The 24,362-nt window shown below is 41.9% G+C and overlaps 2 protein-coding genes across 2 annotated transcripts in view; one reads left to right on the top strand and one right to left on the bottom strand.

Moving 5' to 3' along the window:
• The window catches only part of WDFY4 (WDFY family member 4), a 139,689-nt gene that overhangs the window by 78,063 nt on the left and 37,264 nt on the right, over nt 1-24,362 (top strand). Inside the window, exons 43-46 of the mRNA XM_086467410.1 lie at nt 10,247-10,395; nt 11,522-11,642; nt 14,102-14,187; nt 15,615-15,677. Of these exons, the coding sequence (XP_086323536.1) occupies nt 10,247-10,395; nt 11,522-11,642; nt 14,102-14,187; nt 15,615-15,677 (419 nt within the window). The remainder of the gene's footprint in view (nt 1-10,246; nt 10,396-11,521; nt 11,643-14,101; nt 14,188-15,614; nt 15,678-24,362) is intronic.
• LRRC18 (leucine rich repeat containing 18) lies at nt 19,321-20,109 on the bottom strand. Its single transcript, XM_009951431.2, has one exon. The coding sequence runs from the start codon at nt 20,107-20,109 to the stop codon at nt 19,321-19,323; it is 789 nt and encodes a 262-aa protein (XP_009949733.2).

Raw genomic sequence — 24,362 nt, 5'->3', positions numbered from 1 at the left:
ATTATGAGACTCTGAGAAATCCTGTCCTGCTTCCCCACCTTTACTCAAGCTCAGAGCAGTGCCTGGATCAAATTTGTTTATTACTTCTGGAAGAGTGTGTCAATTTGGTATAGGTTGCTAGTTCAGTGATGTCTAAATCTCTTCCTGCTGAATACCAGAAAATGTTTTGTCGCTCACTTGACATGCCTTTTTCTTCTCTGCCTCCCCATGAGTACTGAACAGACTTTCCCTCTAAGGCCATGGAGACTTTCTCTGCTTCCTGTTTGATGCTTCTACTATGTGTTATCTAGTCAAAACAGAGCTGTTCCTTCTTTGTTCTTGTACTGGACTGGATGCCCTTCTCCCAGGTTTCTTCCCAGTACAAGGAAGAAGCAGGTTCAGGAACACTTGGGGGGGACATGAGCTGTGGAATAAATAGAGGTGACTCTGTTAAAGAGATGGTTAACTTTGGTCTGGTGTTCTCAATCCCTTTGCTTGAAAGCCAGCAATAGTGACTCCAAATCAAATCACTGATGTTGGCTATGCACTGCACATAGCTATTTTCCACAGGACTGTGAGATTTTATCATGAGGAGTAGACCTCACCTCATTCAATTTTACAGTGTTACTTGTTTCTTCTGATGGCAACATTCCCCCTGTTGGCCCAAGAGTTAGCATCATATATGGAAGCCAAGGATCACACTCAGAGTATTTAAACTCAGCTATCACAGTGCTGTGATAGTGTATATAGGCATAGAAATAATTATTTTGTTTTTGTCTCAATACCATTGTCAAATTTTCTTGATACTTTGTCAGGCATTGGCCAGGGGTCATATTCATCCTCTCTAACATGATGGCTTCTTCATGCTACTGGAGCTGTTGGTACACTGTCTGTCTATACAACATAATTCATTTCCCGGCCGTTCTTCCTTCCCCCCCCCACCCCGCTTCCTATATCTCTCCCCAGCAGAAGGAGACAGGCATGAAAATGTGAGACGTGTTTTCTGTGCGCTGATCTCTTTCGAGCCTTCAGGCCGTTTGTCTCTTCTCCATGTAACTCCACAGGAAGCCGTCAGAAACACCAGGCATGGCTTTTTCCAGCAGCAGTCACCGTGTTGCCAAGCTGACAGAAGTATTAAAAAAAGCAGTAGGGGGTGACATTAGCTGTCCTGCGCTCACTTAGTGCGCTGTGGTCCTGCCTTGTAAATGGCTTCCTCGTGAGCTGTTTGCACTTTAAGCAGGCAACTGGAACCATCTTACCTACTGCACTGCACAGAAAAGTCATTGAAATGCTTTGGCAGATACTGGATTGATTTCTGGAACACAGGGATAGCTTTTGTCTGGAAAGTGATCACTATTTTATAATGTCACACAGTGCTGCTTTCTTTTTGCATTGTCATTAAACAGACACCTTTGTACATATTCAGGTATGTGAGATGGCTTTCTGCAGAAGCAGCAGATCAAATGCCATTGATATTGTATGTTGGTTCAGAGTTTGTTCCTCAGCAAGTTAAATCAGAAGAATAGGGGTCCAGGTGGGGTATTGTTGTGCTAATATCAGTCTAGTCTTTTGTTTTATCTTACTTGAAAAATAGAATAAAAAACATTCCTAGACATTCCTGTGAAAATAATTTCAAGTATTTAAACAAGATCAGTTTGCCACTTGGACTGCAAAAGAAAGGGAATAGAAAGGAGAAAGCAAATGGATATGGTTGGAGCATAGGCTAAAGGAAGCTACTGAATGGTTAGTCCTTGAGAGACTGGAGACTAATCATGTGAGGGAGCAGTCATGTTCTGTGTGTTTGAACAGCACCCAGACCGTGCAAAGTTCGGCCTTTAGATATGTTCTTTTTTTTGTTGCTTCTTTTACAATAAACTACCCACAGTGGAATGCATTTCCCATATTTCAAAGTCAAACACTGAATTTAGGAAATGCCAGAAATCAAGAAATTAATGCCAGATCTGTGTAATTACAGCCCTTAATGACATAACCACTTGTTTTCACCATCAGACTGTCCCTTCTGCTTTACTAGTATATAGAGTGGGAGGTACATATATCCAAACCCATACATTTAAAGTAGTATTTCGTTGTATTGACTTAAGTCTGCTTCCTCCAGCCAGGATCCTTATAATACATATTGCACCTTCTGTGTTCTGCAGCTAGCAGGAATGCTATAGAGTCCAGTCATCTTCCTTACACAGTGTTAACTTATCACTAGAATAAGTCCATCCTGAGCAGGCTCTATTAAAAAAATACTATTTAACTTGTAGTTACATGGTAACATAATGCATATACAAGGGGGCTAATTCAGGCTAACTTTTGAGGATATGACTTTGAAATCTTAATGCTTTCTTAAATTTTGTGTGATGTTCCCAAAGCTTGAAAATGGAAGCCTCTATCAGACCTCCCAAGAACAGCAGGCCAATGAGAGCAGAATTGCTGAAAGCTGCGGGAGTCTCAGGCCTTTATAATGGCCTCTGCCAAAGTGGCAGCTGGAGGGCATAGTAGGAGTATGTTATGATCCTGGATAAGGGCCTGTTCTGTAGAAGGAGGAGGTTGCAAAAGAATCACAAATCACCTCCACTGTGTGTCCCAGCCCTGCCTTTTGAAGGGAGAGTCTGTTGTGGTGAGCACAGTTTTTCCTGGTTATTTGAAGTTTAGCTTCAGCTGTTTTGCCCCTCTCAGCTGCCCCTGTTTTCCTGTTGTGTTTGAGTTATCTGCCCTTTTCTCCCCACCTACACAGTGGAGCCTCCAGTTCTCTGGATTCTTGATGTCATCCTATTTCCCTTGTGCAGAGAGTCTTAGTCTCTCCTCTGCAGTCACTCTACCCTAGATATAGTGTAATTTCCAGTTATGTGAAGCTCCTTGTTATTCTTTTCCTGTTTCTTTCTATACTCTGCACCAGTTTCCCGTAGTTCTCATCAGCTAGATTGATCTGCTAGAGGGAGATCTAAAAGCCAAAAACCTTGTATGCAGTGCTGCTGAAATGCAAGATATAGAGGGCTATTGTGTTTTGGCTCTATGGAGGTACATAAAGAAGTAAGTGGGCATTTGTGTGAGTTCTAGGTGTTTGTGGCTTACCCACACACTAAGAGTCTGGGCACAAGGGATAGAGGGTCAGGGCAGTTGTTTGCAGAGTAAAGGAGAATGGTGGGCTGGTAGCTGTTGGTTCACCTCCTTACTTACAGATGGCCCCAGCATGGACCACTTGTGAAAGCTGGGCAAAAGGACTGCTCTTGGTGTGTTTGGGACAAATGTGACTCTGAACTTAAAGCTGGGAATTGAGTCACCTCATTGCTTAAAGTTTGGAACTGGTGCTGTAGTTACAGTAGTGTAAAGTAGTGTAAAGTAGTATCTATGTGATATGCCCAAAGCACAAGGTAGGGGTTTTTTCCTGCACACAAGTTAACGTGTGTAATTCACTAGATGAATATAGCAGACAGCAGGTGCAGATTTACAGGTGTTGCTGTCAGGGCTGTTCTTTCAGAACTTACTGAACTCTCATACTCTGACTGCTTGGTTATACACTTTGCTGAGGCTCCATTGAGGTAACTGTGTACAGGTGAAGATTATATTTTGCATGTATCTTTAGTATACTGAGACTGTACACACCATAGGCATGGAAGGAGGGGTATATGCAATATGGGTGATGTTATACAACATGTACTCCTGCAGAATTTTGCAAGAGAAATGGAAATAGGAACCTGTCCTGACATAATCTATCAACTTGCTTACCAAAAGCCAGAGACAACCCTCTAAATAACCTTGGCTTACCAGCAGAGACAGGGAGATTGGATTCCTTTCTTTGCAACCTAAGCCCTTAACTGCAAGATTGCCTCCCTGGTCTTTACAAGCCTAAAGGAGTCCTACCAGGTTGTTAATGTGCAGTTAGCATGTAATAGATGAAGAAATTGTTGGAAGGCTTGGTGAATGGTTTTGATGTAGAAATTTTGAATTTTGGGGAAAAGTAAACCTTTGTTTTCCAGCAAGTCTTTCGAAATGGTAAGAAGTCCATGCAACTGGGGTAATGAATCTGAAGTTAACCAGAAGGCATGGCCTAGCAGAAACATGGGCACAGTGCCTTTCCTTGAAGGACGGGCTGGAGAGAGCACAGGAGATGCCAAGAACAATAATAGAAGGGACTAGCATAAATCAGAGGGAGTGGGATACATGGTTGGGAGAAAGGAGATGATTAAAGTACAGTCTCGATTAAAAGAGGGAGCAGCTGTAAAGTTCAGCATCTAGGACTGGCAGAAAGATGAAGCAGCTCTGCATCCACTTGGTGGAGCCAGTGATTTTAGGGGCATCACACATACCTCACAGCTATGAATAGAATAGAAATATTTCAGTTGGAAGGGACCCAAAATGATCATTGAGTCCAACTGCCTGACCACTTCAGGGCTGCCCAAAAGCTAAAGCATGTTAAGGGCATTGTCCAAATGCCTCTTAAATACTGACAGGCTTGGGGCAGCAACCACTTCTCTCGGAAGTCTGTTCCAGTGTTTGACCACACTCTCTGTAAAGAAATGCTCCCTCATGTCCAGTCTAAACCTCCTCTGGTGCAGCTTTGAACCATTCTCATGCGTTCTACCACTGGATACCAGGGAGAAGAGATCAGCACCTCCCTCTCCACTCCCCCTGCCTCAGGAAGCTGTAAAGAGCGAAATGCAAAACACCAAGGCAGGCTATTTTCATGGGAACACTGTTACACTTCATCCCAGTGTGAGGATGCAGCAGTAAAGAACTTTACATGTGCTGATGTGCAGTGGGAACAGGGACTAGCTGTTGTGGTCAAAGCAGAGGACTGAGAAGCCAGGTCTTTGGCACAAGCCATTTCCCTTTTCCGGCTTCAGTTTCTCCTCTTCCTTCCCTGCTGCAGAAGTAGAGATTGTATTGGCTACCCCATTGCAGGAAGGAGTGCTAAGCAGTAATTAGGATTTTCAGTGTGAAACTCTGCCTGTGTTCAGATGGGAGCATCTGAAGAAGGACAAGTTGTTGCAGATGGTTACTCCTCTGAGTTGCCCTATCTGGGTTTCTGCTGCAGTGGTGAGGCTGCTGGGAGCCTCTGCCCCAACTTAGTGAACAACTTTGCCACTAGGTGAAAAGGATAGGGTCTGACTCATATTGTAGATGTCACAAAAAATCCCAGCGTATCTACAGCCAGATCTCTGCTCTTCTGGATGTGCTCCTTCACCATACCACTTTGTGCTCTGTGGATACCTCCTGTCATATCTTCTGGGGTGTTTTTTTAGTGCTGCCTTGATGAAAAACAGCTTTCAATTATAAGGATGTAGCTGCTCCCTGGATCTCTGCAGAGCTCCTGACAAAATCCAGGGCCCTGACTGTCACCTCAAGCAAGGACAGCTGATCCCCTAAGAGTTGCTTTCTATAGAATGATGCAGCAGGGAAAGGAGCAGGTAGACTTTGCTGTGGTTATTCCTGAGAGAGTCATGGGAGCAGTGGGAAGGGCATCAACTTGAGTGAACTGACCTAAAGGGAAATTTAATAGCTCATATTTGGTTTTGGCAGCATTTTCTGTTTGAGAGGAGCCTACAGCAAGACAGAGATGTCTGGGTGTGCAAGAAGTATGAGCGCAGTCCTGTTAGAACTGTCTTCCAGATGCGATCATCAGCTAAGGGATGCTAGCCTCTCGGGCTGGTAGTGGGACAGGACAGATGGAAGCTTTCATCACAGAAAGCAAGAACAAAGAGCAGTCCCAGGGCCCACATCCATGTACAAGACAAAAACCTTCTTTTGTCACCCTCCCTTTCTCCCAAATATTCTTTCCTTGCAGCATTTGGGAAGTTGTTAAAACCTGAGAAGTACACACAGAAGAAACACCTTGCACATGGGGTTTTTTGCTCCAGCAGGGTGAGGAAGGGAGGGTGAGTGGGGGCTACCTGCAAAAAAGGACTTCTAAAGCAAAGTTGTGACGACAAGGCTTGCTTTCTAGTGATTGCAATGGTTTCACTCAAGTCTGAGCAGAAGAAATTTGATCCTATGTTTCTAACAGTTCAGATGTAACCAAACTTGAGCTTAGAGCCCCTACCACGAAAGACTAGGTCACACGAATTTTGTTTCCTTTGGTCATTGAGCAGCTGGAGAGAATGAAGCAACCTGTCATGTATTCCTAACTTATGATTAATGAGACACATGTGTGATGGTTTCAAAGTAAGATGAGACTTCAACAAGCTAACAATCATTGCAGGAAAAATCGTGTGAGTGACACAGAGAGATAGACTTGTGTTGCTCTCACTGTGATAACACATCTGTTTCGCTAGCAAAAATTTTGAAAGCAAAGTATTTCATTTCATGTACTCCTACTCATTTTAAACTCTGTGGCTCTAAATAACATTGACTCGACTTTACTCACAGGTCCTTTGTAGCTGATATACCCTGGGATTCCTCAATACACAACAGAAAGGGCAGAAAGAGTACGTAACTACAGGTTTCACTGCTGTGATTCCTGATACAGCGCTACCTGAATGCATTGCTTTTATGTGTATCGTGCAAAGTTTTTGTAGCTTTTGCTGAGCAAGTGATTAAAGACAGCTGTGAGTGTTCATAGGGAAACATGAGATGTGAGGAGGAGGAAGGGGCCCCAGGAAGTCCCTAAGCCACTAGTTGCTAAGAAGGTATATGAAGATCAAGAATCACTCCATACCTAGCACATTTCTTATGCTCTTTCCATAAGCTTCCATTACTAAGACACAGGACAGATGTTCAGATGGACCTCTGAACTGACTTGGAGTAGCTATTCTATTGTCCTTATTCTGTAAAAATATGATGCTCAGGAGATTGTGTGGCATGGGTAGGCGTGTTCCAGTGACATGGTTTTGTGACTTTAATTTACTTGCATTGTGTTTTTCCCTGGAGGGGCCATGCTAACACTACTAGAGTCTGCAGGAATAGATGGCTAACCTCCTCCACTGTTTTTGAAAACTATGGAAAGACTGTTTGAAGGCATGTAATTCCTTTAGAAATGTGGCTCTTGAACTCCAAAGCAGATATGCTTTTATGGCTATTTCTTGAAATGCAAGAGGAACATTTACAAACAGCTCTTCTAAAAAACAAGAAAAAAGAAAAAAACGCATGCCTTTAACTTTAATTCCCTCGTACCTCTGAATGAACAGAGCAATCAAGAGATGCAGGGCTTTGGGCAATACCTTAGAAGGTAATTATTCAATAATTTTGTGTCATGTTTGCTTTGTTGATTAATGATTCTAGTAGCTGGTGTACTGAATTCTGTTCTGTTTTGACAGAAAAGGAAAGTTTTTATTTAATCTATGATAGTTTCAGGCTGCTTGGTGTTTCAGTTCAAGACTGTAGGTACAAGACTGTCCTGGTGGGGGTTCTCTAGTGCACCTCTTTGTCAGACCTTTATTACTCACCCAGAATAAAATGGGCCCCATTCTCCATATGAGAACAACTGACTTGGGCCAAGGGCTCTAGTATTTCTAACAGCGCAGAAGTATTTAATTCTGTTGGGGGTGATAACATACAATTGAAGAAATGGATTTAGCACTGGTGACTGTTACTGGTTGGATAGCACAGAAGGCAGAATGTACTGGGGCTTCGAGTTTAAGGTTTGAGAAAGACAGGTACGTGCTCTCTCCCCTCAAGGCCTGCTTACATGCCCCAGCCCTGCCTTAGGTGGAACGACAAAGTGACTGTCTGTGCCAGACCATATTAGTGATCATGAGCAGGCCTTCTTCACAATCCACATGTCTCCCAAAACCACACACATGATCTCTGGCTTATGGGCTGCGTTTGCCTGAGATGGATTTCTTAGAAGTCTGGATTTCAACTTCGTGTCCATTTAGCTATTTTTATACAGCTGCCTGATGTTTCCACATTCAGTTACCTTCCTTTTGGGAAGAGGTGATCTTTCTGCTATTTAATTACTTCAGGAAACCCTGTGGTTCGCTAATGTGAGCAGAATTCCCCAGTATTCTCAGTGCAAACATACATGCTTCTAACCACATAATGGCACACACATATGCAGGTACTCCACTTCAGAGAGTTCTGTGGTTGGCATATCCCTACAGAGACGCATTCCTGTGGGATGTGCAGAAAAGGTGATGGAAAAATGCTAGCTTCCTCTTAGAAATAATTTAAAGGGGAAAGAGATTGAAGGGGTTTTCGTCAAAAATTACCTACAGAAATCTTCCAGCATTGATGTTTTTTTTAAACCCAGAATTAAAACAACCTTCTGTACCCACTAAGTGATTTCAAAATGAACACCCCTATTTTGTTGGTAAAATAATTGGTTTTCAGTAAAAAATTTCCAATGTAGAAACAAGATTTCCTTTCAATTGTTTATGAATTTATTATTTATGTTATGCTGACATCCAAGACTGAAAGCTTGTGTAGCAGTACCAAGTCTGTTTCAGCTGACCTGAGTTAGCCTGTGTGTATTTTGGGATGGAGGCAAGGAAGGTTGTGGATTTAATTCCAGAAATAGTGAAGTAGGAACAAAGGCAAAAAGAAAGGAGAACTATGTTTAGTCTGCATATATTCATGTAGACTCCACATGATCTAGGAGAACTAATGCTATTTTTGAGCCATTTTTGCATGCACAAAAAGTAATGTAGGACTCTTGTTCTTAGGAAGTTTGGTAGAGGTAAGGCTTTGTGGTAGTTCTCACACTTGTGAATCAGTTCTCTGAAGAACACTGCACTAGATTTCTGAATCAGCACACTTCTATTATGTAAATAACTTTCAGATCTAATCCCTCTGTATGCTGTCCTCTGGTCTGTGCAGTTTCAGATAGACTCACCTTGCAAAATTTTACACTCATTTCTGGATTGTATGTAGTTCAGGTTTGTATTTACAGGGGGAGCTCAGCAGTGAGCAGTTTCCTTAGTATGTAAGGTAGCGTTAGTGTGTTAAGATTTTTGGAATGTTAGTGTTTTGGTGCAGTATGAATGTTTGAAGGGATTTTTGCAAATAGAGGGTGTGTCATCTGAGTTGATGGTTAGCTCTTGCCTCCTTCCCTGGGAATGTAGGAGATACAGGTTTAAAGTTCTGGTCCAAACCGATCACAGCAGTGAATTGACCTTGATCCTCCCAGTTGACTGTGCTAACCAGTGAACTGCTCTTTCGGAGCTCATTATATATAGAAGATTGAATCAAAAGACAAACAAAATAAAGAACTTTGTATCTCTAAACGTTAGGGAAATTCTTTGGAATGAATTACTCCTTGATTTAAAATCAGAACATTTAAGTTTCCCACAGCCCACACAACTTTCTGGACCTTTGGGCTTTTCTGTTCTCTGTAATCCGTTTTCTTTCTACACCATCTCTCAGCCATAGAAACTCTTCCAGAAAAAAAGGCTCTTTTCCTTTATCAAAACTGGCCAAATCCCAAGAAAACTTTCTATGAATTGGCATATATGACTGAAGAACTACTTTGCTGAAAAATTCCCAGTGCTTCTAAATTCTGGGTTAAAAATTCCTCTATTTTAAGGGCCAAGTTAACTTGCTCAGGAGAAAGAAAAAGAAAGTGAGTCTTAGGATGCCAAGAGAGGTTTTTTTAAACTATTCCAGGATGTTTAACTAAATCTTTAAGACAACTAGAATCATAATTTCATATATTTTGATTTGCCTTCTGTATAATATAGGAAGAAAAAGTGCCAGGGCAAGGAGGTTTGTGTTATTGAGATTTCGATCCATTGTATGCTGATATAGCTGGCCATGGTGAGATAGGTACTTAGAGTATTAGATCCTTTCCTTGCTCATTGCTCCATGGCATCCCTTTGCAGGATTTTTTCAAGTATAGATTTCACTGGGATCTAAAGAAAAATATTTGCTTTTTCTCTGTATTCTAAGTACACATATATTTATTATATGCCACTGTTTTTTCTGAATGATACTATGTAAGTCACTTCTTTCCTCAGTGCTTCCACCCCCTGCCTGTGTAGTAAGTATTGCTGTCTAACAAAGTTTTGCAATGCTAATTTCTGCAATGTTTGCAAGCTCTTCATGTTCTGTAGTGATGTTGCTAAATATAGGCACAGATAGATGGGGAAGGAACAGATTTACTGGGGGGAAAGGGCATCAGACGCTCCCACTACTAGTACCATAGAGGCATGCACTGTCAGACATTTGGTGATTTTTGTGGCTGCATCCCTATAGACCTGCCAATCAAGATGACAGCTGTTTTGTTACAAACATATGTCCTTTTGCATCATTAGATCTTTCTTCCTGCTGTCCCCGTCTCTGGTGTTACCCACTCCTGGCTTCATTATGCTTGCTTCCATACTAGGTCACATTCAAGTGCTCTGTGGCAGTTGTGCAGGGGCATACAGCAGTGGAAGGAGTGTTGCTTTTCGGCAAAGAGCACTTTTACATCTGCGAGTGCTTTGTGTTATCCCCTCTAGAAGAAGTCTACTGTACACGTCACTGCTTGTCCAGGTGAGTCATTCTTTCTTCCCAGAGACCTGCTTGGTTAACTTTAGTATTGGCACATGGATACCTAGAATTTGCACAGACTTTGAGGGGATTTCAAGAGGGATATTGGCACAGCAAGAAGTTTGCCATCCTTTCCATCTGTTCACGGAATCATTTAATCTAACTAACCTAGGTACTTGTTCACGGGCTTTGGAGGTGCAACAAGAACTGCAAGCTCCAACAGATGGAGATGGTGGGCAGCCTAACACATACGTTGTGGTTTTTCAATTCTTTTAAAGTGTTGTGAATGTTTCTTTCTAATTGGCTCCCATCTTTTATTCATATGGAACAGTCATTACAAGAGCCTTTAGCTCCATTGTCTCAAGTTTTTTGTCTGTTCCTCCAAGACAGAATTGTAATTAATGTTTGGCACACTGCTATCATCTTTGACTCATGATTTATTGAAACTGATCAATATTGAAAATGAGTCTGTTACTTAGCTCTTTGAGCATACTGTGTGCTCATATGCAAAGCCTAGTGGGACAGTGAGTAACAGTGTTTTTATTCCCTGACTGTCTGCTCTGCATCTGATTCTTACTAAGTCAAATATCTGCCAATCTGATCAGGTGACTTAAGGATTGATTCAACTGGGTCCAATAAAAGCATAGACTGATTTTCTAAGGGATTTGCTATCAGTTAAGCTGTAAATAGCAATTGCAGTACATGTAGACAGCTAAAGTAATAATGAATTAATTGCTTAATTATTGGTTCCAATTATTTGCTGTTTATAATAGGTGTGTGTCCATATGATGCTTGCCCTTGACCCAGGCTTTCAGGTTTTCCCACCCAGCTCCTTCTTTTGCTGCTTGTTAGACTTCAGTGTGTGCAAAATATTTCTGTCTGCCTATTTGCATACACTAAAATAATTCCAAATCTACCCTTAGCTTCCACAGGCTCTTTATTTTATTTTGGGAACACAAAATCTGCCTTCAGTATTTAGTTTTGTTTTCAATTCATATACGCCCCAGTTGATCTTGCTGTCTCTTTGTATTTTTATTCTTCTTTAGGGAGGACTTGGATGTTCATGAAGGCTCTCATGATCTCTTTTGTTTCAAATTAATTTTTGTTTGTTTATGCTTTTCTCTTCCAGCATCAGTGATCCATTTATTTTCAACTTATGTCATAAAGATCATACTGTGGGAGACCAAATGTGCTTTCGTTATTTGTATCATGATATAAAAGAGGTTCATCTGATGCGCTTTCTTCTGCAGGTAGGAACTAGCACGCTTGGTTGTTTGAGGGAAAGCTGCAGCAGCAGTAATAACATGTGACTGAAAACTCCTTGCACAATTTTTGCTAAGACTGCTGAGATTTCTTTGCTTGAATCGCAAAACACTTTTGTTTCTATCATTGCTTCATTAGCCTTTGGTAATACAAACTCCTTCCTATATTCATCAGAGTGTTTAAGCACCCTCACTGGAGTGGCTGGCTTATTAGTTGTTAGGCCAACAACGTTCTTCACAGTTTATCTCAATGTCTTTGAGAGTAAGACTTGAAGTCAATTTCCTGTGTTTCAATGGAAGCTCCCATTAAGTGTCTGACTTTCAGTAATACTCAGCTCACACAGACTTCAGTAGTTTTGGATGTCAGTGCATTATGGGTATGTGTAACACACTTACACTGGGCCTCTTGGGAATAACTTTAAGTTCTGCATGTGAGTTAATAAATGAATGGTAGGTTTGAGCAGATTTGAATCCTTTTTGCCTTTGGCTGTGCTACCCATAAGCTGCTTATCACCAGTGGTCTGGTACCCTTTTAGTTTTGTGGGGTTTAGATGAGCCTGTGATAAGAATCACAGAAGATTTCTAGCTAGAGCTCCTTGCAGTACCAGAGCCTATACTTGCTCTAGAGGCTTTTGTTACAATCTAAAGAGTAATTCACAGATTTCTTTGACAAAAATATGGTGTTTTGGAGCAGTCATAGCTAGTTACTTGTTATTTTGAATCTGGTTTTGGAAGGTTGAGATTCAACAGAGAATTAAGAAATCATTTGGAAAATTCAAAAGTTGGAGAAAATGGAGCTGATAGTTGTCTTATGTCATGTAGCATGGCACTGATCCATGACTCAGCCTCGTTTTATTTTATATTTAATTATGTATGCAAAATGGACAATTTTAGTAGGTGAGAGAGACTTGCTTCAGGATATAGTATATCTCAGTGACTAGGTCACTCTCCAAGCATATATAGGAATGTTAAGTCTTGCTCTGAGTAACTGTAAAGCTTATTTTCTTACATCACTGGTGAGCAACTTGATCAAGAGAACTATCACCTCTTCTATTTTCTGAATAGCATCAAAGTTGCAAGCGGAATCTTGCCACCTTCTCATCTAATCATATGTCTGTGTATGCATGGATTTTTTTAAATGTGAAATGGAAATATTTTGTGACCTAAAGTGAAAAACAGAGATGAGTAAAAACAGTCTTCGAATGGGATTGGGGCAAAGGTCGGGCTTGTGGGTTTGAAGGGGTTTTATGGGGGGTTGTTTTGTTGTGGGTTTTTTGTTTTGTTTGGGTTTTTTTCAGGTTTTGTTTGTTTGCTTTTTTGCTTTATTTCAATTAATGAACTGGAAGCTCAGATATCTGTATCAGGCTCTCAAATTATTGCACTGGGACTCCATGCCACAAACTGCTTTGAAAAAATATTGCAGAAAAAGAAGAAAAATTATTCCGTGTCCTTTCCCTGCAGGACAGGTGGATCAGCTGCTTAGGCAGCTACTGTGCCTCGGAGAGCTGATCTCCTTTTCATGCACATAGCCCATCTTAGAGAAAAGAAAGCACTGTGAAACTACATGGCCCAATTCAGTAATGGCGACACTTGAGCAGTCTTGGTTTGGACAGCTGAGCTTCAGAACAAATGCTGCAAACTCTTTACTGTCATAGCTGCTCTCATATTACCTTTCTGCTTTATACTTCATTTGTGAATCACAAATGGGGCAGTTGCCATTGTGGTGGTGTTCTAGGTCTTTATTGCACCTGCCACATTTGGATTGAAACTCATGTCTGGGTTCCCAGACACTACATTTTATTTATAGTTTTACTTGAGACTGATTTGGGGGGAAAAAAGGACTACTCGATGAGTAAATAATAGCAGTATATGCAAGTGCCCGGCATAACAATGTGTGGAGACATTGCAGAAAAAAGGGCGTGAAATTTTCAACTTTATTTAAAGCTTCAGTGAGAAATATCATAAATTCTCCTTCCTCCTTTGCTACTTCTAGTCAGGAGAAATTATTTTGGCATTTTTGTGGAGCTCACTATTCATTTAGAAAGCAGTATTGTTGCTTTCTAAAAGAAACTCGTATTTAGTATCCTCTTTTCGTGTTATCTTTCTCACCTAATTAGAAGTTAATGCTACTAGTGTCTTGTTAGTCACACTGTGATTTCAAGATAAAAATGCTTCAGAAGCAGCAGGAGGAGGCAGGTGGTAGAACCAATATCTGGAGTTTTGTTTTGCTTCAGAGAAGCATCTGAACTCCTAGTCAACCCAGTAGGACTATTCCTACAGCTGGAGCAGCTGGGAATATTAGGCATATTTTGCTACACTTCTTCACACTTAATACCAAGTCAAGGCCTTTTTAAAGCCCTGAAGAAACGGAAAAACCATGATGGACTCTTTGCAGCACTAGGCTTTGCTCTGCAGCTTTTCACACTGTGAATGATTTACCTTTCCAGGAGATCGCCTTGGAAATATTCTTCAAAAATGGTTACTCCAGATTTCTTGTCTTCCATGACAGTGACCGAAATAAGATATTTAAGAGGTAATCACTACGTCATTATAACATGTCAACACCTACATGACACTCCTGCTCTGTTGACCCTGTTTATCCTGGCTTCAGATGCCTGTCTTGTGCTGTCCCAGGGGCTCTTTCTTCAATTGCAGCTCTTTGGTCTTTAACAGGTCACACTGAAGCAAAGCTCTGAAATTTTCCTTTTGCTGATGTGTGAATTCTTCAGAGCATTAGATACCTATTGATTTATCAAGAGAGCTAATGCACGTGAAGGACTCTTCTAGCACCCAGTGGTGTGCTGTATGTCCCTGCATCCCAGGAAACTGCAATTGTATCTGTGCCGCTTCCTCTCACTGAGATGAGAGCCACCTCCATCTCACCTCACAGTACTGGGTGAAAGAAGATTTCTTCCTGCTTCCTTCCAAAACATGAAGTTATCAGATTCTTTAGGAATAAAATGTTTTTGTCTCTCTGACTTTATCTTCGGTGTGGAGTTAACTTTTAACAATTGAATTTTGTTTAAAAAAAGGTTTCTCTTTATATGCTTCTCTGGTTTGATGGAACTTGAATATAAGACTATGAAGTGATTAATTTGCACTTTGTTTTCTTGCATTTTTTTTCCCACTGCAGTTCTGGCCATTATATCAGGTTTACTTTCACTGTCCTTTATGCAGGAAAAATATTTCAATACATAGTACTTCCTGTGGTAAATTCTGTAGCCTGGACTGAAGATTGATACTGTTAATTTCTAAACAATCACAGCAGTTCCTTCTGCTTCTGAAATCTCTGAATAGTTTCTAACAGAGTATTGTTTAAAAAGACAATGCAGATTTATCTATTCTTCCTTTCTAAATTGGCTGCATACTCTGGCTACTTTAGAATCACCAGGTTCTGCCCCAGAGCCAGCTGCTTTGTTTAGCCCTTATCTTTGCTGTCTCTCAGGTCTGACAAATATCTCTTGGGGGAATCTTGCCAAGGGAGTTCAAGACAAGGTTTTTGATCCTCAGCTGCCTTAATTGCCCCTCAGCTGAAGGTTACCAAAGCTATGTATTTCAAGGATTTAGTATGTCTGACATCATAAAAGCTGGGTGAAAGTAAATAGGAATGGCTAAGACATGGGTTTGTATTCCTTTTTTGCCATTTTTCTAGGTAAATGGGTTCTTTTTCTCTGGCTCTAATAAATAGCACCTTAAACTACCTGATTATAAGTCCATAGCCTTATATATCAATTCAAGGTCCTGTTTGGGGAAAAAATACCTGCTTTTATCCAGCCCAGAGGCAACTCCTTAATATTGTGTTGTCTTGCAGCTTTGTCCTAGGTTAAAGTCTCAGTGAAATGCTGTGGCATCCTTCAGGAAGAAAGTTGCTTTCAGGACATGATATAAATTATGTAGTTATGCAATGTATACAGATAACCATTTAAATAATTATGATGTGACCTTCCATATCTCCTACAGATTTTGCTCTTTCCAACCTGCTTTGAAGTTGAAGGGGATAACAGAAGAGTCCCTGAATATAAGGTAAAAGACAGGAAACATTGGATAACTGTAGATGTGTGCAATTATGTGAATGTTACATCTTAAAGAAAGCATCTAGAAACTTACCTATTTGTGCCCCTTAGTTTAAAGATTCAAAGGTGTCCCCAGAGCACTGAAAAGCATTCTAGTGTACAGCATTGACAGTATGAAGACATGAAGAATGTGCTGAATAGCTGACTGTGCATAGTTGATTAATAACTATTACATCCTTAATATGACTTTAACCATCTGTGTAGAGTTTACCAATAATGTGGGAAAGAAACAGTCAGTGAGGTGAAGTTAGAGCTAACCCATAATGGTTCTATGTAATGGCCTCTTTATTGTGTGGTCAGGGCAGACAGTGGTAGGTGCACACATGGATGTTTTTGCATGTTACAGTAACTGCAGTGGAGATTCCAACTTGTTGTCCATCAGATTTCCCACTGCAAGGGAAAAAAAAAGTTTTCTCCTAGTGGGGAGGTGATTAAGAGCATGTTCCATGCTGACCATGAGTTACTTGCATACCTGTAACTCCTCTCAATTTTGCTATCTGAGGAACACAACCTTAAGGGCCTAATTGATGTCCTCTGAAATGATTGTCTGGAGGCTGGAATACCATTGAGACTTGAGCAGCGGATTGCCCCTGTGAGTTGTTGTGGCCTGTGTCAGCTGTACTCTTTAATTTTCACTCTACCTTTGTAGTTCTTTAGCTGTCTTGTAAGTAAATATTTTCACCTGAGTACCAGCTATCAGCTTGCAAAAAATATCAGTGTAGTATGCAACCAGCTCTGACTAGAGCCTAGTCTATGTCAGAGGTGTAGGTTGACTGTATAGAGCATGACGTGCATTCTGTGTGAAGTAACCAATAACTCACCCCAGGGTTTCTGTTCCCTGTGCTTGCTGGGTGCTCAACAAGTGGGAACATCTTGAGATAAGATGCAAGGTGGAGGAACTTTGGGCTTTAGCTGGGCTTGTGATTATTGTGAGAAACACTTGACTAATGTTTGGTCTCACAGATTGAAGCGGGCTGTATGTCTAGGTCTAAAGTAGCCTGTCCTGAATCCCATAAGACTCTGCCTTCAGTTTTACTCTGTTGGCTGAGAGAGGACCCTGTGCACCTTACTTTAAGAAAGTAAGGGGCTTTTGGCATAGCTGGGCCATGTTGAAGCATGAGCTGAAATAAAATAAATGTAAGATAGTGCCACTGCCTAAGTAATGATCCCAGAAAAGTTGTGCTTGAGTGGAAAGTGAAAGAAAATGACCCCAGTGGGCATGTTTCTATTTACCAAGCTCTAGTCTGGGAACTGGAGGACTGAGGACTTGAGTTTAATTTTCCCTCGTTTGAATTCTAGAGCTGCTTCTGAGTTAGAAAAATTCAAAAGCAGCACAACGGGCTCCTTCCCCATCTAGGAGGCAACGCCCATCTTCCGTAGCATCCCAGTTTTTCCTGCCCTACCTGAGACAGGGAGGCAGGCCAGACTAAGCTCTTTGCCCCAACACACTATTAGAAATTGCACAGCTGAAGCACGGAAAGAAGACATTACTAGTTTGAATGTATCATGTGACACATTTCTGGGAAACGCCACATTGGTTTTTGCACCTAGTCCATAGGAATAATACACAGGAGTTCTGCATCTTGGACTTTGCTGTAGCCATTTAAAAATTATAATGGGCAGTTACTGGACAACTGGGTACTTTACCCCTGGCATTTTATTCTTCATTTAAATTTGCCTAAATGTTTACTGTCACCATATGTTACTATGGCCACAGCCAGAACCTCTTCTCGCGTCATGCTTCACTGCTTTTGTAATTTGCCCATTGCTTGTACCTGTATATTGCTGTTTGCAGGCTGTCAGCACTCTCTGCCCTAGGGAAGTGATTTGAGCAATTGAATGTGTGTGCTCAGGTGCGCATGTGCACATGTGAACAGAAAGCTAAAAGTACTGTGAGGACACCAGACCTGATGTCATCAATTCACCAGCTGACTTGGATCACGGAAGAGGGTGACTCTTCTTCTCTTAGTCATTACTTAAGTGATCCCAGGACCCTTAAAAAGAGCAATCTTTCCCCTAGCCCTTCTCCTTTCTGTACCTCCCTTGGAGGGAGACTCAGAGGCCGACAAAACACAATGAGTATAGGTAAATGGTACTATTACTGTCATGCAAGTTAGAGATCCCTGCACCTGGCTATAGCACCCAAAATCCCAAAGAACTTACTTATGCAGAGCCTGGCCCCTTGATGGCCAACAGGATCACTGGTTGTTCAGCTCTAAGCACCATGTTTTCACTGCTTAGTTATTCCTGAGCACAACATTTGTCTCTGCTGAATTGGAACGGGTTCATGCGTTCTACACCAATAGTGCCTATCTGAGATTCTCTGAGGGGCTGGTGGCAGCCACCAGCATCAGAAGGTTCCCAGGTCTGTTCCTTTTCATCCAAATGGTACTTACTGAGACTAGTTTAACTGTATCTCGCCCTATGAAAGTGAACAAAACTGGTGTTTGGGACACAGTGGTGGGAATCTTTTTGAAGATTCCTTCGCTGGACACATGCACACAGAAAAGACCAAAAAATCATAGAATTTGGGTTGGAAGGGACCTTAAAGATCACCTAGTTCCAACCCCCCTGCCATGGGCAGGGACACCTTCCACTAGACCAGGTTGCTCAAAGCCACATCCAACCTGGCCTTGAACACTGCCAGGGAGGGGGCAGCCACAGCTTCTCTGGGCAACCTGTTCCAGTGTCTCACCACCCTCACAGTAAAGAACATCTTCCTAATATCTAATCCAAATCTACCCTCTTTCAGTTTGAAACCATTACCCATTGTCTTATCACTACACTCCCTGTATTCCAGTAGTCCAGGTGAGGTCTCACCAGAGCAGAGGGGGAGAATCACCTCCCTTGACCTGCTGCCACGCTGCTTTTGATGCAGCCCAGGATGCAATTGGCTATCTGGGCTGCAAGTGCATATTGCTGGCTCATGTTCAGTTTTTCATCCAGCAGAACCCCCGTCCTTTTCTGCAGGGCTGCTCTCAATCCACTCATTGCCCAGCCTGTATCTGTGCTTGGGATTGCCCCAACCCAGATGCAGGACCTTGCACTTGGTATTGTTGAACTTCACAAGGTTGGCATGGGCCCACCTCTCCAGCCTGTCAAGGTCCCTCTGGATGGCCTCCTTTCCCTCCAGTGTGTCAACCTCACCACACAGCTTGGTGTCGTCAGCAAACTTGCTGAGGGTGCACTCAATCCCACTGTCCATGTCACCAACAAAGACGTTAAAAAGCACTGGTCCAAATACTGACCATCGAGGAACACCACTCGTCACCGGTCTCCACTCAGACATCGAGCTGTTGACAGTGACTCTTTGAGTGCAAAAACCCCCAAAGAACCCAAACATGGATATCATGTTCTAGGAACAGGCCCAGATGGAAGGTCATTCCTTTCCCAAATGCACCCTTTCCCGAATATGCATCTGGTTTAGTTGTTTTGGGCTTCACTTTAGAGACCAAACAGATCTGCTACTTCTAAAACTGAGTAGATCTTTAAAGGAAGAGAACTGCAGAAAAAGGGAGGAGGAAGGAGATCCATTTTTTATTATCTTGAGCTGGACTTCATGGCACATGGTCTGTAGAGTGCCTTGGTATATTTCAGGAATGTTTACCTCTTAATCTCCATTCTTCTTGGTTTTCCTTTGCAGAGGAATTGGGTGTAAGGAGTAAAGGGAAAGTTGTCTTCTTTGTGGGGCTAGATGTCACATTCTTTAACTTGTTCAGCTTGTCCCTCTCATCCTGACACATCTTCAGGCAGGAAGAGCATAGGTCTTTCTCTTGTACTAAGTAAAGCGTTTCTATGTGTTTAATGATGTCAGCATGCTCTTCTTGCTTTGTTGAATCTGGGAAAGGGTTTCTTTTTGCATTCAGTTTCGTGAGCTTGGGGAGCTTTCTCACACTGTTTGGGATGGTGGTCAAGGCATTGTCGAAGAGACCTATCTCCTGAAGTTCCTTCAGGGCCCCAAGACTGGTGGGAATACTGTCAAGACAGTTCATGCCAAGGTTGAGAATACGCAGATTCTTGAGAAGGTTCAACTCTTCTGGCAGATTTTTAGTGGTCAGCTTGTTGTTGCATATATTCAGGTAGAAAAGGTTCTGAAGTGTACCTATTGCCTCAGGCAGTTCCTCTAGCTGATTACTATGCAGGTCCAGCCAGCGCAGTTTCTGGAACTTCTGGATGCTAGTTGGAATCTTTTTTAACATGTTTCTGCTCAAATCAAGTTCATCCACATCATCCAGTTTCAGAATACACTTGGGGAAGGTGGTGATACCCATCCGGCTTAAGTCAAGACGGCGCCATCCATCAAAAGATATCCGGATGGAATTTTTGGCAGTTTTCAAGGTGATCTTCTTCCCTTTTTGACCTTTTGCTTTCCCCTTGGCCATCTCTCCACTGAGACAGACAGACACACCAGACTCTGGATAAAGTGTGGAAACTCCAGTAAAGCCTTTGAAAGCTGTGGCTGTTGCTCCTTAATTAAAAACAAAATAATCACATAGTTATAAATTAACATGTGACTGCTGGACTCTTCAGAAGTTTTATTTTAAGGTCAGGACTTTTCAACCATGAAGCTGCAAATCTGAAAGTGCTTCCTGAAAGTATTTTAAGTAGAAGAAATCCTAATAACTTCCCATATTATTTTATTGCATTGTAACACCTATATTGCATTACAGGCTGAAATTACAAGTGGCAGAAATTTGCTGTCTTTCATTCCTAGATAACTGATTTGAGCTCAGGATGTAATGAAACTGAATGAAATGTGTTACTATCAGCCATTTGATGAGCAAAACACATCGTGTGTCTCGATCCAGTCCTTGGGGACTGCACTAAAGAAGCTATCCAAAATTGTACTTATTCTACCAGACCAACAAGTTGCCTTCTTTAGAGGCCTGGCATCTGTTGACAGGTTGGTTAAACATCCTGTGTAATGGACCTGAGATTTGGGCTCTGGATGCTATTGAAAGATTAAATATTTAAAACAAATTACTAAGAGTCTTGTTTTAACCAGGACCATCAGGAACACAGAGGGCTCCCAGATTTGCCCGGACTGCTTGCAGTTCATCCATCACCTGCAGGGCAGACTGCAACAGCGGGTCTGTGTCAGTGCTGCTTAATGGCATGTTAAACCAAGCCTTTGCTACGTGTCTCGTGTGCTTTCAAGGACAGACTCTGGATACTCTAACCTTGTCTTTCCATCCATGCTCTGGGATAGATGGACTCCCTCTGCAAAGGTGCCTTGCCCTCAAAAAATATGTGTAGGTGTTTTGGTCAGACTTTTGACTCATACAGATGCTCAGCAGGTGCTGCATATTTTGTCGAATTGAGGCCTGTGTAAGTAGTAGTCCACTGTAGTCTAACGTTTGGTGAACTATCTCTCTAACCAAAGGTCATCAAATACAGCTGCTAATTACGGCTAGTGACAAAGAAAATAGGCTTATTCCCTGGAAATGGATGACAATGTCCCAGTCAGAGCACAGAGAGGAGCATGGGTTATAGCTGGCTAATCTCAGAATGGCCCGGGTGCTCTGGCATTTAATTGTGAAGAGTCAAATCGCAGCTTTGATGAATGGTTGTTTGGGACAAAATATGGATTTGTCTACAACACATTTCCCTATTAGAAAGGCCTCATTACAAACCCTTCAGGCTTTTTGGTTACTCATTAATCATGTGCAAATACATGAAGGGGAAGCTCAGGCTACAACTAAGGCATTTCAGCTCCTTTTCAATTACATGCCACAGCCAAAAATAATACAAAAGAAAGGGGGATCTCTGCCAGTTACCACCCACCCTCCCAGAAGCTCTGTAATAAGGCAGATGCTTCAGAAAATCCTGGAAGCAGCACAGTGGGGTCAGTCTTGCCCTGAGGGTATGTTCCAAAATTGAATCTCTGTTATTTTATATAAAAATATTTAAACACAGTTAAATCTTTCCATGCCTGTCACTCCCACGTTTCTGTCCCTCATCAGTACATACAGGGCATATGACCATTGTACTTGAAGGACTTTCACTCTTTGCTGTATTTAACCTTACTGTGCCCCAGGGGCAATACCAATGCTATTACTTCCATAGTGTGGACTGGTAACTGAAGCAAAGTACTCCACAGTGGAAGATTAAGCACTTTTTCCACCTTCATTGATGTTAGCTTAAATAATTTGCCCAGGAGCAGGTAGAAAGCTCTGGAGATCAAAACAACAGTAGATTTAATCACAGTTCATTCATTTTAATGATTTGATGCAATATTCTTGTTGACAATTTTATGAAGTTCAGTTGCACGGGAAATGCCAGAACCCTACTGCTGGTACAGGACACCCCAAGGCCCTTATTGGTGCACAAAGGGTGACTACCATGGTTCGGAAAAAAGTCTGAAGGGCAGCCTCCTTACACTTTGGCAGGATGGAAAGAGACTTTCTGCTTCCTGCAGTTGGTGTGAACCTGGTGACTTTGGGGTCCAACTTCATCTTTGTTTGAATTTTGTGTTGGATAAGTTGGCAAACATTCAGTGCATTTTGATCAGTGAAGCTTTTCAGCCAAGTATACCTTAAAAAAAATTAAAGGGACTCTCAAAGAATTTTTTTTTTCTAAATTCAAAATGGTGATTTCTTTTAAAATGCTTTTTAAAACACTTTTTAAAACGTCTTTAAAACTCTCAGAAAGAAAACATTTTATTCAGTTCCTAGTAATTTTTTTCTATTACTTTTCACTTAAAACCCAATGGGTAAACATTGATCCAAAACAGTTCCCTTTCTTAAAAATACCAGCTAGCCGAAAAATCAGTCTGTTCAGCTGTCTGTTAACGCTGATTGCCGGTGCTGGTGTCCCTCTATGCTGTGCGTGCCTGGGAGCACTAGAGGGAGCCTGGTGTACAAGGTTGAGTACTGGAGGCTTGTCAGGAACAGTACGGTTTAACCGTTTGGGTTTGGTCACTTCTGTCAATAACCTTTGCCAACATGTTACAAAGTGTGAACCTAGACCTTTCAGATTTTTAAGAAGTCCAAACAAACAAATCAGTGTAATTTTCTTGAAGATAGATCTCTTTGTATGATGCATTGGATAATGCCCAGACTTCAGAGAGATTTAACCGCCTCCTTTGGTTGGATTTTTTAAAATCTTACTGTGGACCTCTAAGACACACTGATCAGGAAAGTATGAGTTCCTAGGGAGTGCTCACACTTTCCAAGCACTATTTCCTTTGGGTTAAAAGTTGGAGCCATGTTTCAAACTTACAAAAAGGTGATTCGCAAGCCCAAAGACAAGGGTTAGCATTAGAGATCTGCAGAAACACCTCAGTGCACCAGACAGCTTGAAGGGGATGAACAGTTCTCTTGTCTCTGCATGCTTGTAAACTAATTACCAGTGTTTCACAGGGCTGTAGCTAGAGATAATGGAGCTTACTTAGCTACATCTCCTTTTCTTTAGCTCTGCATAGGAGGGCCCCAGTTCTGTAGCCACTGATATTAAAAATTCAGGAATTGCAGGAGCCCTCCTTGCTGTAAATGTTAATTATGCCTGTTTGACTTCATGCTTGCAGTGCTTCTCCTCAGGTAGCAGAAGGAGAGGTACTTATGTTACCCTACTACCTAAGGAATGATGGTGACAAAAGGGAACTCTTTACTCATTTTCTTTAAACCCTCACCCCACTCCCAGGTTCACCCTCTGAGTTGCTGGCAAGCCTTTGCCCAGGGGTGGGGCTGCTGCATTTCTATGTATATAAGGTCTCACTAAATTTCCCTTTTTATTCACACTTGGTAAAATCTTCGATCTGGATTTGGGTTTTGAAAACCTATGGCTAAGCCCAGAGCTTTAGGAGTGTTTCACAGGCCCAGACCTTTGAGGCTGACCTGTTACAGAAATGAGTAGAAAATGTGTGTTGAGGGCATCATGCTGTCTGTGGTGCTCTGTGTTGCTGGGAGCTGCAGGGAGGGAGCAGATGTTGAGCATCAGGACTAGGACTGTCAGTGTCTCTCTGAGTCAAGGAAGCATTGGAGATTACTCCTTACCTCTACTTAAGCGCTTGCACAGGACTCAGTCATGGCCCCTTGTAGGTTAAGCCTGTCCTAACGAGTTTCAGTTCTAGAAGAATACAGATTTGGAACCTGATGATGCAGTCTCTTCTACCTGAACCTTTCTTTTTCCTTTCTCAGCATAGGGCTGGCAGGAACAGAACAGGCCTCCTGCCTGTGACATTTTCAAGTTATTTCAGGACCTCCTCCTCTGTGGTTCTGCCTGTTTGTTTCCTCCCATAGGTTGCTGATTTCTACTTCACTGCACCTAAAGCTGTGCAGAAGCATCCTCATCCCATTTTCAACTAGTCTGTAAGAAAAGTTTTCTCAGTCTTTCCTTCTGGAAGTCTGTGTATTGCAAAGCAGGCTTGCCAAGCCCAGCAGAGCTACACGTGCCCTGCACACCTCTGTGGGCAAGAAGGCAATGAGGTTACATGTTCTAATTCACCCATTTAGTAGCTCTATGTGTTGCAAATCTGCAGTGGGTAAGAAAAACTTATCTGTACAAAGTTAGGTAAGTAGAGCCGTTCTTTATTATCGATGCATACCATGCGCACTGGGGACATGGGATCCTTCCCAAAGATGTCCACCTGCACATTGCAATCAACAAATATTTATATATTAAATTCATACATATT

Source organism: Leptosomus discolor, chromosome 6 (genome assembly GCF_034619465.1).
Source record: "Leptosomus discolor isolate bLepDis1 chromosome 6, bLepDis1.hap2, whole genome shotgun sequence".
Lineage (NCBI taxonomy): Eukaryota > Metazoa > Chordata > Aves > Leptosomiformes > Leptosomidae > Leptosomus > Leptosomus discolor.
This window is presented reverse-complemented; position numbering and strand designations above follow the sequence as displayed.

Coding starts and splice junctions, on each gene's coding strand:
- LRRC18 (XM_009951431.2), bottom strand. CDS start 20,109: ATGGCCAAGGGGAAAGCAAAAGGTCAAAAAGGGAAGAAGATCACCTTG.